Genomic DNA, 20205 nt, shown 5'->3' on the forward strand with positions numbered 1-20205 from the left:
ACAGTATGTACTCCATACATCACTTATATGTCGACAGTATGTACTCCATACATCACTTATATGTCGACTGCATGTACTCCATACATCACTTATATGTCGACAGTATGTACTCCATACATCACTTGAATGTCGACTGCATGTACTCAATACATCACTTATATGTCGACAGTATGTACTCCATACATCACTTAAATGTCGACAGTATGTACTCCATACATCACTTGAATGTCGACTGCATGTACTCCATACATCACTTATATGTCGACAGTATGTACTCCATACATCACTTAAATGTCGACAGTATGTACTCCATACATCACTTGAATGTCGACTGCATGTACTCCATACATCACTTATATGTCGACAGTATGTACTCCATACATCACTTAAATGTCGACTGCATGTACTCCATACATCACTTATATGTCGACTGCATGTACTCCATACATCACTTAAATGTCGACAGTATGTACTCCATACATCACTTATATGTCGACAGTATGTACTCGATACATCACTTAAATGTCGACTGCATGTACTCCATACATCACTTATATGTCGACAGTATGTACTCCATACATCACTTATATGTCGACAGCATGTACTCCATACATCACTTATATGTCGACAGTATGTACTCGATACATCACTTAAATGTCGACAGTATGTACTCCATACATCACTTAAATGTCGACAGTATGTACTCCATACATCACTTGAATGTCGACTGCATGTACTCCATACATCACTTATATGACGACATTATGTACTCCATACATCACTTAAATGTCGACAGTATGTACTCCATACATCACTTATATGTCGACTGCATTTACTCGATACATCACTTATATGTCGACAGTATGTACTCCATACATCACTTATATGTCGACAGTATGTACTCCATACATCACTTATATGTCGACTGCATGTACTCCATACATCACTTATATGTCGACAGTATGTACTCCATACATCACTTATATGTCGACAGTATGTACTCCATACATCACTTGAATGTCGACTGCATGTACTCGATACATCACTTAAATGTCGACTGCATGTACTCCATACATCACTTATATGTCGACAGTATGTACTCCATACATCACTTATATGTCGACTGCATGTACTCCATACATCACTTATATGTCGACAGTATGTACTCCATACATCACTTAAATGTCGACAGTATGTACTCCATACATCACTTGAATGTCGACTGCATGTACTCCATACATCACTTATATGTCGACAGTATGTACTCCATACATCACTTAAATGTCGACAGTATGTACTCCATACATCACTTAAATGTCGACTGCATGTACTCCATACATCACTTATATGTCGACAGTATGTACTCCATACATCACTTATATGTCGACAGCATGTACTCCATACATCACTTATATGTCGACAGTATGTACTCGATACATCACTTAAATGTCGACAGTATGTACTCCATACATCACTTAAATGTCGACAGTATGTACTCCATACATCACTTGAATGTCGACTGCATGTACTCCATACATCACTTATATGACGACATTATGTACTCCATACATCACTTAAATGTCGACAGTATGTACTCCATACATCACTTATATGTCGACTGCATGTACTCGATACATCACTTAAATGTCGACAGTATGTACTCCATACATCACTTGAATGTCGACTGTATGTACTCCATACATCACTTAAATGTCGACAGTATGTACTCCATACATCACTTATATGTCGACAGTATGTACTCCATACATCACTTATATGTCGACTGCATGTACTCCATACATCACTTATATGTCGACTGCATTTACTCCATACATCACTTATATGTCGACTGCATTTACTCCATACATCACTTATATGTCGACTGCATTTACTCCATACATCACTTGAATGTCGACTGCATGTACTCGATACATCACTTATATGTCGACTGCATGTACTCCATACATCACTTATATGTCGACAGTATGTACTCCATACATCACTTAAATGTCGACTGCATGTACTCCATACATCACTTATATGTCGACAGTATGTACTCCATACATCACTTAAATGTCGACAGTATGTACTCCATACATCACTTGAATGTCTACTGCATGTACTCCATACATCACTTAAATGTCGACAGTATGTACTCCATACATCACTTGAATGTCGACTGCATGTACTCCATACATCACTTAAATGTCGACAGTATGTACTCCATACATCACTTAAATGTCGACAGCATGTACTCCATACATCACTTATATGTCGACAGTATGTACTCCATACATCACTTATATGTCGACAGTATGTACTCCATACATCACTTATATGTCGACTGCATTTACTCGATACATCACTTATATGTCGACAGTATGTACTCCATACATCACTTATATGTCGACAGTATGTACTCCATACATCACTTATATGTCGACTGCATGTACTCCATACATCACTTATATGTCGACAGTATGTACTCCATACATCACTTATATGTCGACAGTATGTACTCCATACATCACTTGAATGTCGACTGCATGTACTCGATACATCACTTAAATGTCGACTGCATGTACTCCATACATCACTTATATGTCGACAGTATGTACTCCATACATCACTTATATGTCGACTGCATGTACTCCATACATCACTTATATGTCGACAGTATGTACTCCATACATCACTTAAATGTCGACAGTATGTACTCCATACATCACTTGAATGTCGACTGCATGTACTCCATACATCACTTATATGTCGACAGTATGTACTCCATACATCACTTAAATGTCGACAGTATGTACTCCATACATCACTTAAATGTCGACAGTATGTACTCCATACATCACTTAAATGTCGACAGTATGTACTCCATACATCACTTAAATGTCGACTGCATGTACTCCATACATCACTTATATGTCGACAGTATGTACTCCATACATCACTTATATGTCGACTGCATGTACTCCATACATCACTTATATGTCGACAGTATGTACTCAATACATCACTTATATGTCGACAGTATGTACTCCATACATCACTTATATGTCGACAGTATGTACTCCATACATCACTTATATGTCGACAGTATGTACTCCATACATCACTTATATGTCGACAGTATGTACTCCATACATCACTTGAATGTCGACTGCATGTACTCGATACATCACTTAAATGTCGACTGCATGTACTCCATACATCACTTAAATGTCGACAGTATGTACTCCATACATCACTTAAATGTCGACAGTATGTACTCCATACATCACTTGAATGTCGACAGTATGTACTCAATACATCACTTATATGTCGACTGCATGTACTCCATACATCACTTAAATGTCGACAGTATGTACTCAATACATCACTTAAATGTCGACAGTATGTACTCCATACATCACTTGAATGTCGACAGTATGTACTCAATACATCACTTATATGTCGACTGCATGTACTCCATACATCACTTATATGTCGACAGTATGTACTCCATACATCACTTAAATGTCGACTGCATGTACTCCATACATCACTTATATGTCGACAGTATGTACTCCATACATCACTTAAATGTCGACAGTATGTACTCCATACATCACTTGAATGTCTACTGCATGTACTCCATACATCACTTAAATGTCGACAGTATGTACTCCATACATCACTTGAATGTCGACTGCATGTACTCCATACATCACTTAAATGTCGACAGTATGTACTCCATACATCACTTAAATGTCGACAGCATGTACTCCATACATCACTTATATGTCGACAGTATGTACTCCATACATCACTTATATGTCGACAGTATGTACTCCATACATCACTTATATGTCGACTGCAATTACTCGATACATCACTTATATGTCGACAGTATGTACTCCATACATCACTTATATGTCGACAGTATGTACTCCATACATCACTTATATGTCGACTGCATGTACTCCATACATCACTTATATGTCGACAGTATGTACTCCATACATCACTTATATGTCGACTGCATGTACTCAATACATCACTTATATGTCGACAGTATGTACTCCATACATCACTTAAATGTCGACAGTATGTACTCCATACATCACTTATATGTCGACAGTATGTACTCCATACATCACTTAAATGTCGACAGTATGTACTCCATACATCACTTGAATGTCGACTGCATGTACTCGATACATCACTTAAATGTCGACAGTATGTACTCCATACATCACTTATATGTCGACAGTATGTACTCCATACATCACTTATATGTCGACTGCATGTACTCCATACATCACTTATATGTCGACAGTATGTACTCCATACATCACTTGAATGTCGACTGCATGTACTCAATACATCACTTATATGTCGACAGTATGTACTCCATACATCACTTAAATGTCGACAGTATGTACTCCATACATCACTTGAATGTCGACTGCATGTACTCCATACATCACTTATATGTCGACAGTATGTACTCCATACATCACTTAAATGTCGACAGTATGTACTCCATACATCACTTGAATGTCGACTGCATGTACTCCATACATCACTTATATGTCGACAGTATGTACTCCATACATCACTTAAATGTCGACTGCATGTACTCCATACATCACTTATATGTCGACTGCATGTACTCCATACATCACTTAAATGTCGACAGTATGTACTCCATACATCACTTATATGTCGACAGTATGTACTCGATACATCACTTAAATGTCGACTGCATGTACTCCATACATCACTTATATGTCGACAGTATGTACTCCATACATCACTTATATGTCGACAGCATGTACTCCATACATCACTTATATGTCGACAGTATGTACTCGATACATCACTTAAATGTCGACAGTATGTACTCCATACATCACTTAAATGTCGACAGTATGTACTCCATACATCACTTGAATGTCGACTGCATGTACTCCATACATCACTTATATGACGACATTATGTACTCCATACATCACTTAAATGTCGACAGTATGTACTCCATACATCACTTATATGTCGACTGCATGTACTCGATACATCACTTAAATGTCGACAGTATGTACTCCATACATCACTTGAATGTCGACTGTATGTACTCCATACATCACTTAAATGTCGACAGTATGTACTCCATACATCACTTATATGTCGACAGTATGTACTCCATACATCACTTATATGTCGACTGCATTTACTCCATACATCACTTATATGTCGACTGCATGTACTCCATACATCACTTATATGTCGACTGCATTTACTCCATACATCACTTATATGTCGACTGCATTTACTCCATACATCACTTATATGTCGACTGCATTTACTCCATACATCACTTGAATGTCGACTGCATGTACTCGATACATCACTTATATGTCGACTGCATGTACTCCATACATCACTTATATGTCGACAGTATGTACTCCATACATCACTTAAATGTCGACTGCATGTACTCCATACATCACTTATATGTCGACAGTATGTACTCCATACATCACTTAAATGTCGACAGTATGTACTCCATACATCACTTGAATGTCTACTGCATGTACTCCATACATCACTTAAATGTCGACAGTATGTACTCCATACATCACTTGAATGTCGACTGCATGTACTCCATACATCACTTAAATGTCGACAGTATGTACTCCATACATCACTTAAATGTCGACAGCATGTACTCCATACATCACTTATATGTCGACAGTATGTACTCCATACATCACTTATATGTCGACAGTATGTACTCCATACATCACTTATATGTCGACTGCATTTACTCGATACATCACTTATATGTCGACAGTATGTACTCCATACATCACTTATATGTCGACAGTATGTACTCCATACATCACTTATATGTCGACTGCATGTACTCCATACATCACTTATATGTCGACAGTATGTACTCCATACATCACTTATATGTCGACTGCATGTACTCCATACATCACTTATATGTCGACAGTATGTACTCCATACATCACTTAAATGTCGACAGTATGTACTCCATACATCACTTATATGTCGACAGTATGTACTCCATACATCACTTAAATGTCGACAGTATGTACTCCATACATCACTTGAATGTCGACTGCATGTACTCGATACATCACTTAAATGTCGACAGTATGTACTCCATACATCACTTATATGTCGACAGTATGTACTCCATACATCACTTATATGTCGACTGCATGTACTCCATACATCACTTATATGTCGACAGTATGTACTCCATACATCACTTATATGTCGACTGCATGTACTCAATACATCACTTATATGTCGACAGTATGTACTCCATACATCACTTAAATGTCGACAGTATGTACTCCATACATCACTTGAATGTCGACTGCATGTACTCCATACATCACTTATATGTCGACAGTATGTACTCCATACATCACTTAAATGTCGACAGTATGTACTCCATACATCACTTGAATGTCGACTGCATGTACTCCATACATCACTTATATGTCGACAGTATGTACTCCATACATCACTTAAATGTCGACTGCATGTACTCCATACATCACTTATATGTCGACTGCATGTACTCCATACATCACTTAAATGTCGACAGTATGTACTCCATACATCACTTATATGTCGACAGTATGTACTCGATACATCACTTAAATGTCGACTGCATGTACTCCATACATCACTTATATGTCGACAGTATGTACTCCATACATCACTTATATGTCGACAGCATGTACTCCATACATCACTTATATGTCGACAGTATGTACTCGATACATCACTTAAATGTCGACAGTATGTACTCCATACATCACTTAAATGTCGACAGTATGTACTCCATACATCACTTGAATGTCGACTGCATGTACTCCATACATCACTTATATGTCGACAGTATGTACTCCATACATCACTTAAATGTCGACAGTATGTACTCCATACATCACTTATATGTCGACAGTATGTACTCGATACATCACTTAAATGTCGACAGTATGTACTCCATACATCACTTGAATGTCGACTGTATGTACTCCATACATCACTTAAATGTCGACAGTATGTACTCCATACATCACTTATATGTCGACAGTATGTACTCCATACATCACTTATATGTCGACTGCATTTACTCCATACATCACTTATATGTCGACTGCATGTACTCCATACATCACTTATATGTCGACTGCATTTACTCCATACATCACTTATATGTCGACTGCATTTACTCCATACATCACTTATATGTCGACTGCATTTACTCCATACATCACTTGAATGTCGACTGCATGTACTCGATACATCACTTATATGTCGACTGCATGTACTCCATACATCACTTATATGTCGACAGTATGTACTCCATACATCACTTGAATGTCGACTGCATGTACTCGATACATCACTTAAATGTCGACTGCATGTACTCCATACATCACTTATATGTCGACAGTATGTACTCCAAACATCACTTAAATGTCGACAGTATGTACTCCATACATCACTTGAATGTCGACTGCATGTACTCCATACATCACTTATATGTCGACAGTATGTACTCCATACATCACTTAAATGTCGACTGCATGTACTCCATACATCACTTATATGTCGACTGCATGTACTCCATACATCACTTAAATGTCGACAGTATGTACTCCATACATCACTTATATGTCGACAGTATGTACTCGATACATCACTTAAATGTCGACTGCATGTACTCCATACATCACTTATATGTCGACAGTATGTACTCCATACATCACTTATATGTCGACAGTATGTACTCCATACATCACTTATATGTCGACTGCATTTACTCGATACATCACTTATATGTCGACAGTATGTACTCCATACATCACTTATATGTCGACAGTATGTACTCCATACATCACTTATATGTCGACTGCATGTACTCCATACATCACTTATATGTCGACAGTATGTACTCCATACATCACTTATATGTCGACTGCATGTACTCAATACATCACTTATATGTCGACAGTATGTACTCCATACATCACTTAAATGTCGACAGTATGTACTCCATACATCACTTATATGTCGACAGTATGTACTCCATACATCACTTAAATGTCGACAGTATGTACTCCATACATCACTTGAATGTCGACTGCATGTACTCGATACATCACTTAAATGTCGACAGTATGTACTCCATACATCACTTATATGTCGACAGTATGTACTCCATACATCACTTATATGTCGACTGCATGTACTCCATACATCACTTATATGTCGACAGTATGTACTCCATACATCACTTATATGTCGACTGCATGTTCTCGATACATCACTTAAATGTCGACAGTATGTACTCCATACATCACTTAAATGTCGACAGTATGTACTCCATACATCACTTGAATGTCGACTGCATGTACTCCATACATCACTTATATGTCGACAGTATGTACTCCATACATCACTTAAATGTCGACAGTATGTACTCCATACATCACTTATATGTCGACAGTATGTACTCGATACATCACTTAAATGTCGACAGTATGTACTCCATACATCACTTGAATGTCGACTGTATGTACTCCATACATCACTTAAATGTCGACAGTATGTACTCCATACATCACTTATATGTCGACAGTATGTACTCCATACATCACTTATATGTCGACTGCATTTACTCCATACATCACTTATATGTCGACTGCATGTACTCCATACATCACTTATATGTCGACTGCATTTACTCCATACATCACTTATATGTCGACTGCATTTACTCCATACATCACTTATATGTCGACTGCATTTACTCCATACATCACTTGAATGTCGACTGCATGTACTCGATACATCACTTATATGTCGACTGCATGTACTCCATACATCACTTATATGTCGACAGTATGTACTCCATACATCACTTGAATGTCGACTGCATGTACTCGATACATCACTTAAATGTCGACTGCATGTACTCCATACATCACTTATATGTCGACAGTATGTACTCCATACATCACTTAAATGTCGACAGTATGTACTCCATACATCACTTATATGTCGACAGTATGTACTCAATACATCACTTATATGTCGACAGTATGTACTCCATACATCACTTATATGTCGACAGTATGTACTCCATACATCACTTAAATGTCGACAGTATGTACTCCATACATCACTTATATGTCGACAGTATGTACTCCATACATCACTTAAATGTCGACAGTATGTACTCCATACATCACTTATATGTCGACAGTATGTACTCCATACATCACTTAAATGTCGACAGTATGTACTCCATACATCACTTATATGTCGACAGTATGTACTCAATACATCACTTAAATGTCGACAGTATGTACTCCATACATCACTTATATGTCGACAGTATGTACTCCATACATCACTTAAATGTCGACAGTATGTACTCCATACATCACTTATATGTCGACAGTATGTACTCAATACATCACTTATATGTCGACAGTATGTACTCCATACATCACTTATATGTCGACAGTATGTACTCCATACATCACTTAAATGTCGACAGTATGTACTCAATACATCACTTATATGTCGACTGCATTTACTCGATACATCACTTAAATGTCGACAGTATGTACTCAATACATCACTTATATGTCGACTGTATGTACTCCATACATCACTTATATGTCGACTGCATTTACTCGATACATCACTTAAATGTCGACAGTATGTACTCAATACATCACTTGAATGTCGACTGTATGTACTCCATACATCACTTATATGTCGACTGCATTTACTCGATACATCACTTATATGTCGACAGTATGTACTCAATACATCACTTATATGTCGACAGTATGTACTCCATACATCACTTATATGTCGACAGTATGTACTCCATACATCACTTATATGTCGACAGTATGTACTCCATACATCACTTATATGTCGACAGTATGTACTCCATACATCACTTATATGTCGACAGTATGTACTCCATACATCACTTATATGTCGACAGCATGTACTCCATACATCACTTATATGTCGACAGTATGTACTCCATACATCACTTATATGTCGACAGCATGTACTCCATACATCACTTATATGTCGACAGTATGTACTCCATACATCACTTAAATGTTGACAGTATGTACTCCATACATCACTTATATGTCGACAGCATGTACTCCATACATCACTTAAATGTCGACAGTATGTACTCGATACATCACTTAAATGTCGACAGTATGTACTCAATACATCACTTAAATGTCGACAGTATGTACTCCATACATCACTTATATGTCGACAGTATGTACTCCATACATCACTTATATGTCGACTGCATTTACTCAATACATCACTTATATGTCGACAGTATGTACTCCATACATCACTTATATGTCGACTGCATTTACTCCATACATCACTTATATGTCGACAGTATGTACTCCATACATCACTTAAATGTCGACAGTATGTACTCCATACATCACTTATATGTCGACAGTATGTACTCCATACATCACTTATATGTCGACAGCATGTACTCCATACATCACTTATATGTCGACAGTATGTACTCCATACATCACTTATATGTCGACTGCATGTACTCCATACATCACTTATATGTCGACTGCATGTACTCCATACATCACTTAAATGTCGACAGTATGTACTCCATACATCACTTATATGTCGACAGTATGTACTCCATACATCACTTATATGTCGACTGCATGTACTCAATACATCACTTAAATGTCGACAGTATGTACTCAATACATCACTTGAATGTCGACTGCTTGTACTCCATACATCACTTAAATGTCGACTGCATGTACTCGATACATCACTTAAATGTCGAGAGTATGTACTCGATACATCACTTAAATGTCGAGAGTATGTACTCGATACATCACTTAAATGTCGAGAGTATGTACTCCATACATCACTTATATGTCGACAGTATGTACTCCATACATCACTTATATGTCGACAGTATGTACTCCATACATCACTTATATGTCGACTGCATGTACTCAATACATCACTTAAATGTCGACAGTATGTACTCAATACATCACTTGAATGTCGACTGCTTGTACTCCATACATCACTTAAATGTCGACTGCATGTACTCGATACATCACTTAAATGTCGAGAGTATGTACTCGATACATCACTTAAATGTCGAGAGTATGTACTCCATACATCACTTAAATGTCGAGAGTATGTACTCAATACATCACTTAAATGTCGACAGTATGTACTCCATACATCACTTATATGTCGACAGTATGTACTCAATACATCACTTGAATGTCGACTGCTTGTACTCCATACATCACTTAAATGTCGACTGCATGTACTCGATACATCACTTAAATGTCGAGAGTATGTACTCGATACATCACTTAAATGTCGAGAGTATGTACTCCATACATCACTTAAATGTCGACAGTATGTACTCCATACATCACTTATATGTCGACAGTATGTACTCGATACATCACTTAAATGTCGACAGTATGTACTCAATACATCACTTAAATGTCGACAGTATGTACTCCATACATCACTTATATGTCGACAGTATGTACTCCATACATCACTTATATGTCGACAGTATGTACTCCATACATCACTTAAATGTCGAGAGTATGTACTCAATACATCACTTGAATGTCGACTGCTTGTACTCCATACATCACTTAAATGTCGAGAGTATGTACTCAATACATCACTTATATGTCGACAGTATGTACTCGATACATCACTTAAATGTCGACAGTATGTACTCCATACATCACTTATATGTCGACAGTATGTACTCCATACATCACTTATATGTCGACAGTATGTACTCCATACATCACTTAAATGTCGAGAGTATGTACTCAATACATCACTTGAATGTCGACTGCTTGTACTCCATACATCACTTAAATGTCGAGAGTATGTACTCCATACATCACTTATATGTCGACAGTATGTACTCGATACATCACTTAAATGTCGACAGTATGTACTCAATACATCACTTAAATGTCGACAGTATGTACTCCATACATCACTTATATGTCGACAGTATGTACTCCATACATCACTTATATGTCGACAGTATGTACTCCATACATCACTTAAATGTCGAGAGTATGTACTCAATACATCACTTGAATGTCGACTGCTTGTACTCCATACATCACTTAAATGTCGAGAGTATGTACTCCATACATCACTTAAATGTCGAGAGTATGTACTCAATACATCACTTGAATGTCGACTGCTTGTACTCCATACATCACTTAAATGTCGAGAGTATGTACTCCATACATCACTTATATGTCGACAGTATGTACTCGATACATCACTTAAATGTCGACAGTATGTACTCAATACATCACTTAAATGTCGACAGTATGTACTCCATACATCACTTATATGTCGACAGTATGTACTCCATACATCACTTATATGTCGACAGTATGTACTCCATACATCACTTAAATGTCGACAGTATGTACTCAATACATCACTTGAATGTCGACTGCTTGTACTCCATACATCACTTAAATGTCGAGAGTATGTACTCCATACATCACTTAAATGTCGAGAGTATGTACTCCATACATCACTTAAATGTCGAGAGTATGTACTCAATAAATCGCTGAAATGTCCACTGTATGTACTCCATACATCACTTATATGTCGACTGCATGTACTCCATACATCACTTAAATGTCGAGAGTATGTACTCCATACATCACTTAAATGTCGACAGTATGTACTCCATACATCACTTATATGTCGACTGCATGTACTCGATACATCACTTAAATGTCGACAGTATGTACTCCATACATCACTTATATGTCGACAGTATGTACTCCATACATCACTTAAATGTCGACAGTATGTACTCCATACATCACTTAAATGTCGACTGCATGTACTCCATACATCACTTATATGTCGACAGTATGTACTCCATACATCACTTATATGTCGACAGTATGTACTCCATACATCACTTATATGTCGACAGTATGTACTCCATACATCACTTATATGTCGACTGCATGTACTCCATACATCACTTATATGTCGACAGTATGTACTCCATACATCACTTAAATGTCGACTGCATGTACTCGATACATCACTTAAATGTCGAGAGTATGTACTCCATACATCACTTAAATGTCGAGAGTATGTACTCCATACATCACTTAAATGTCGAGAGTATGTACTCCATACATCACTTATATGTCGACAGTATGTACTCCATACATCACTTAAATGTCGAGAGTATGTACTCCATACATCACTTAAATGTCGAGAGTATGTACTCCATACATCACTTGAATGTCGACTGCTTGTACTCCATACATCACTTAAATGTCGAGAGTATGTACTCCATACATCACTTATATGTCGAGAGTATGTACTCCATACATCACTTATATGTCGAGAGTATGTACTCCATACATCACTTAAATGTCGAGAGTATGTACTCCATACATCACTTAAATGTCGAGAGTATGTACTCCATACATCACTTGAATGTCGACTGCTTGTACTCCATACATCACTTAAATGTCGAGAGTATGTACTCCATACATCACTTATATGTCGAGAGTATGTACTCCATACATCACTTGAATGTCGACTGCTTGTACTCCATACATCACTTAAATGTCGAGAGTATGTACTCCATACATCACTTAAATGTCGAGAGTATGTACTCCATACATCACTTGAATGTCGACTGCTTGTACTCCATACATCACTTAAATGTCGAGAGTATGTACTCCATACATCACTTATATGTCGACTGCATGTACTCCATACATCACTTAAATGTCGACTGCTTGTACTCCATACATCACTTAAATGTCGAGAGTATGTACTCCATACATCACTTAAATGTCGAGAGTATGTACTCCATACATCACTTGAATGTCGACTGCTTGTACTCCATACATCACTTAAATGTCGAGAGTATGTACTCCATACATCACTTATATGTCGAGAGTATGTACTCCATACATCACTTGAATGTCGACTGCTTGTACTCCATACATCACTTAAATGTCGAGAGTATGTACTCCATACATCACTTATATGTCGACTGCATGTACTCCATACATCACTTAAATGTCGACTGCTTGTACTCCATACATCACTTAAATGTCGAGAGTATGTACTCCATACATCACTTATATGTCGACTGCATGTACTCCATACATCACTTAAATGTCGAGAGTATGTACTCAATAAATCGCTGAAATGTCCACTGTATGTACTCCATACATCACTTATATGTCGACTGCTTGTACTCCATACATCACTTAAATGTCGAGAGTATGTACTCCATACATCACTTATATGTCGACTGCATGTACTCCATACATCACTTAAATGTCGACTGCTTGTACTCCATACATCACTTAAATGTCGAGAGTATGTACTCCATACATCACTTAAATGTCCAGAGTATGTACTCCATACATCACTTAAATGTCGAGAGTATGTACTCCATACATCACTTAAATGTCGAGAGTATGTACTCCATACATCACTTATATGTCGACTGCATGTACTCCATACATCACTTAAATGTCGACTGCTTGTACTCCATACATCACTTAAATGTCGAGAGTATGTACTCCATACATCACTTAAATGTCGAGAGTATGTACTCCATACATCACTTAAATGTCGAGAGTATGTACTCAATAAATCGCTGAAATGTCCACTGTATGTACTCAATATACATCACCTAAATGTCGACTGCATCAAACTAACTAACTCACTCACTCACTCACTGTTTCAGTTCTCCGCTACCAGTGGTTCAAGGACAGCGCAGCCCATTTTGTACGGCCCAACCTCAATCAATACATGTTCATCTCCAACAACGGGAAGTTGTATTTCTCGGAGACCCAGCAGTCTGACGCCGGAGCCTATCACTGTGTGGTCACACTCACCGCCCCGCTCGGACAGACAGTCGCCACCACCCAGCCCCCCAGCCGGACCAGCCTCGGCATCCAGCTCATTGTCGTAGGAGAGAGTACGTGGAAACCACAATTTATAACCCATATGATAATGATCATGATCATTAATATTACAATTGTCATCATTACCATCATCATCATCATCATCATCAACATAAACTATTACCCTCGGAAGTCTGTAAAACTATTTTAACAGACCCTTTGCAGAGACTTGCATTCTTGTCCATCGATAGAAAGTATTTTATATTATTTAATGTTCATGAATAAGAAAGACTGACGTGTATTTAATGTAACAATAAAATGAGGTTAATGTACATATGTAGAAAGACAAGGTGTCATGAGCTGTCAAGCTATTGTAGCTATACATGGAGTCAGCTCTGGTACAACCTGTGTTCTGTCAACATATCGACCACCTCTGTACCAGACTGCCGTCGTCACAGGGTGCAGTCGGTCGGTTTGCTTCATGCCCTCAATGCTAGAGCAAACGTAATAAATTTCAAAAAAGATCATTATTTGATATTACTGTTCAGTCAACAATGCTAGATGAACATGAAACGTGTCATTTTACACATTAGTAGACTGTCCAAAGGTTTAAAGTGGTGAAAATAGTTTCGATATTGAGGTGAGTTGTCATATATTTGTCGGGCCACACGAGGTAATCCCTCACGGATCTACGTGAGTTTTCTCAACACGTAAATGTCTACTGACACTTACATTTCTAAAATGACCAGCTTCAGAAGCTATTAATAATTTCAATATCAAAATACGCTGAGAGAAATCAGAGTAGAGTGAGATCCCCCTGGACATCGCCTATACGTACGCATCACACATGACGACAACAATAGGATCACCTATTGCAGAGTGAGTGAGTGAGTATGGTTTTACGCCGCTTTTAGCAATATTCCAGCAATATCACGGCGGGGGACACCAGAAATGGGCTTCACACAGTGTACCCATGTCGGGAATCGAACCCGGGTCTTCGGCGTGACGAGCTTTAACCACTAGGCTACCCGACCGTCCCACCTATTGTAGAAGAGCAACTGACAATATGCACCCTTTTCAGTAGTATTATTGTAAGGAATTATTACCTAAACTCACACTTAATGAATAAACCATTTTCCTGGTCGTTACTCTCACCAGATACTCTGGCAAGGAGCATATAAACATTCGTCACGCAATGATATTCAGGCAGGTTACCACAGATCTGGTTACCTGTGTAAATTAACATTGATTGGCGAGTGTAGGTTTCTATTTAACTGTCATAAAGGCTTAGGACGTAGATAGACACAGAACAGGAGATTCGTACAGTTTGTAATGGAACCTAGCGTTGGCAATGTACGCCTCTCTCTGTTCTCTCTGTGTATTCTCTCTCCCTGTTTCTCTCTCTCTCTCTCTCTCTCTCTCTCTCTCTCTCTCTCTCTCCCTCTGTTCTCTCTCTCTCTGTTCTCTCTCTGTTCTCTCTCTGTTCTCTCTTCCTGTTCCTCTGTATTATAAGGCCGGGCTTCACACAATGTACTTTGGAGGAAATCGAACCGAATATTAGGAGTTAGCGACGCTTTCACCACTAGCCTAACCAAACATCCAGCAGAATACAGAATGCTTTAGATCCAAGCAAACAAAAGAGTTTACTGATTTCTGATGTCTCACCCAAGCCTGTGGGTAAAATGTTCGCTCGTCACGCCAAAAGTCCGGGTTCGATTCTTACATTTGTGAAAAACATTTTGGTGTCCCTCGAACGGACATTGTTGGAATATTGCTAAAGGTGGCGTTGTACCGTAATCACTCACGCATTGGAGACATTTGTAACGTCATCCATTTATATCCATTCCCTTGCTTGAGTCCTTCAGTATATGGAATAACATATCTCCCACTAATTCTCACTGATATATATTTCATTGTCTAATATTAACACTATTATTCGCTGTCTGTATATGGTTTATTGAAAGTGCGTCGTGAATTGGACAATATTTGCATTATATTTGCACAATCCATTTGAGCTTTCAATGTATATGTTTTGAACAATTAAGATAAAATGTACCATTACTGTTCTGTTTCAGCTGCCAACGACTTCGGCCCCACCATCCACAACGACTTCCCCGCCGTGTTCCCCAGCCCGCCCATCCGTGGCGAGGACATCAGATTAGAGTGTCTAGCATACGGACGGTACGGACCTTCATGACATTCCACCTTTCATACGTCAATACGTTAGAGAACAAATCGTTGGGGGAAAACTGATCAATTTGAGACACGGCAGAAAATGTAGAACAGCACTGAACATCGCAATGATAACCCCAAAGTTTTACACATAAAGCTTGATGCTTCTGATCTCAGGGTTTGGGACAATTTTCACTTCCATGTAAGCGCTTACGCTAAATGTGTCTGTGACGTAAGGACCACCAATGTTCTCTGCGATGTCAACGCTTTTGTAATTCCCATATGTATATGTAGGTTTAGGTTAATCGTGCAACAACACCGTGTTTCACAACTGACCGTAGAGATAAGCCTGTCGTACGTCCATGTTGAACGAAAGTGCATATTTGCGTTGCTGGAAAGTCCACACTAGCTGAGCATCTTTTAGAGCATGGTCCTTTTGTAAAAAAACATCACCTTGACCTCCTTCAGCCTCCCCTTGTACTACTCCTGGACGCGAGATGATGCTCCGATGGCTGGCAATGTGCGGTATAGTGACCTCAACCGCGTCATGGTCATCCCTAACGCCGCCGTTGAGGACAGCGGCAACTACACCTGCCACGTGAAGAGAGGATCTTCCTCCTCGGATTCCAAGAGCTTCTACCTCAACATAGAAGGTATGCCATTAGGAAGGGTGACAATTAAATAGGCAGTGATTTGTACGTCGAATACAATACGTATAACAAGAACCTCGCTTTGTGAAAAATATATCAGGTATTGATAGGAGCCTGCAATTTAACTATCCAGTTGGACTTGGATTTTTGTTTACAAACAGGATATATTTTCGTCACTGCTTCCAGACACGACCCTATCCCCGGATTCAAATGTTTAAAATTATTATAGTAAAATATGAAAATACTACGATGGCATTGATGCAATATTTTGTGCAATACTATGACTAATCAATAATGCCAACTATTGACAACAAGATGAAGAAGCTATGTTTCATTTTTCTTTGGTGCTGATACTCACTTCTCACAATGTATTGATATAGTTACATGGGAATCTGATATACTGATATTTTCTGCTTATGTACTTACACTAAAGCCTTACCTTGATTGTGTCATCTGATCTAACCTTTTGTACTGTGTGAATGGCATGACACTGGTGCTACTGTCTTTTATTGTATAGATGTACAGGTAATATGAGTTTGTGTGAATACCTTTGATTAATTATGTATAATCTTCGGATTAACTTCTGGAGGAAATAAAGAATCTCTCTCTCTCTCTCTCTCTCTCTCTCTCTCTCTCTCTCTCTCTCTCTCTCTCTCTACGATGACATTGATGCAATATTTTGTGCAATACTATGACTAATCAATAATGCCAACTATTGACAGCAAAACCATACTTCATCTTCCCGTTGAGAGACCAACACCTTGATATTGGCAGTCAACTCACATGGAGATGCGAGGTCATAGGTCGCCCACGTGCTCAGTATTCGTGGTACAAGAATGGCCAACTGATCACGGTAAGATTTAGGCCCACAATATAGTTTCACTTTACTCAAATAACATTTCAGAAACCTAACCTCTGGTTGTTCTAACGAGAAAAAACTTAGATCGTGGAATCCCGTTTGCCTTGCCAGGATCCGCTATCGTTGGGTTCGAATCCAAGATTCACCACCCCCCTGGTCATCAGGTTAACTGGGTAAATCATCTACGACCTCTTTGTTTGTTTGTTGTTTAAAGTCGCCCTCAGCAATATTACAGCTATATGACGGCGGTCTGTAAATAATCGAGTCTGGACCAGACATTCCAGTGATCGATATCATGAGCATCGATCTAGGCAATTGGGATACGATGACATCAACCAAGTCAGCGAGTCTGACCACCCGATCCCGTTATTCGCCTCTTACGACAAGCATAGTCGCCTTTTACGGCAAGCATGGGTTGCTGAAGAACTATTCTACCCCGGATCTTCACGGGTACATCTTCGGCCTGCATCACTTTGACCTGTCCTCCCACATCAAGCTGACGCCATAATACAACTGAAATAAAGTTCAAATCGGCCTTGAACCCAAACTTACTCTTCACGTTTTGCATAGAGATCTGTTTGTTTTTGAGATTGTTTTGAAGTGGTTTGAGGACCATACTTCATAGACTGCTCATGGTTTGCTATTTAAATACAAATATAACCGAGGGTCCTTTTTCCTCAAACGGCATCGCTACTGGAATTCTTGGATAATACACAAATTGTTATACTGTTGAGGAAGCAATTCTGGAGAATCCGAACCGTTTACATGGGGAATCAGAGATAGAATAGCCCCCATTCTTGTTGAGTCTGACCGTACACGGAGACGTGGTCGCTGCTCATGCTATCAAATACATTTGCCTTGACCAGACTCGGATTATTTACAGCCCCCGTGACACTGGACTGTGGCGTTAAACAACATTCACTCACCCCAGGTGTTGCTCTTTCTATACCTGTATCAGTAACGCCTGGTGTTTTTGTTTCACTCTAAATCAGAGGCGAAAATCTTGATAAATATATTTGATGATCGTTATTAAACTCTGTGACGTTTCTTCTGTAGTCTGTACCAGGGGACGTGGAAGTCAACAAGAACGTGCTCGTGATCACATCTGCTCAACCCTCGAAACACAATGGAATGTACCAGTGTGCTGCAGAAAATCTGCATGGTTCCACATACAGTAGCGCTGAGCTGCGAGTTCTAGGTAGGTCCATTTCAAGGGGATCATGCAAGGCGTGCTCCTTCTGTGTTGATGATTATGTCAAACTGTCCTGGAACAATCCGCATTGATTTACGACAGTCGTATTCTTGTGACCGTATTCTAAACAGAATCGACCGCCTCCGTGGTCTAATGGCGGAGTGTTTGCCCAGATAGCTTAAGATCTGGTGTTCGATGCCCGCCCGCGTCATATCAAAAAACGTTAAAAGATGGTACTTGTTGTTACCCTGCCTGGCGCTCGGCATTTAGAGGCTA

The 20205-nt window shown here is 38.8% G+C and overlaps 1 protein-coding gene across 2 annotated transcripts in view; it reads left to right on the forward strand.

The window, feature by feature from the left end:
* LOC124114876 (contactin-like) overlaps nt 1-20205 on the forward strand; it is a 109244-nt gene that overhangs the window by 69831 nt on the left and 19208 nt on the right. For both annotated transcript variants that reach the window (XM_046475679.2, XM_046475671.2), the window contains 5 exons: nt 14897-15130; nt 17132-17237; nt 17697-17881; nt 18601-18731; nt 19794-19935. In XM_046475679.2, the coding sequence (XP_046331635.2) occupies nt 14897-15130; nt 17132-17237; nt 17697-17881; nt 18601-18731; nt 19794-19935 (798 nt within the window). The remainder of the gene's footprint in view (nt 1-14896; nt 15131-17131; nt 17238-17696; nt 17882-18600; nt 18732-19793; nt 19936-20205) is intronic.

This window comes from Haliotis rufescens, unplaced genomic scaffold, assembly GCF_023055435.1.
Source record: "Haliotis rufescens isolate VD_foot unplaced genomic scaffold, xgHalRufe1.0.p SCAF_4, whole genome shotgun sequence".
In the NCBI taxonomy this organism is placed as follows: domain Eukaryota; kingdom Metazoa; phylum Mollusca; class Gastropoda; order Lepetellida; family Haliotidae; genus Haliotis; species Haliotis rufescens.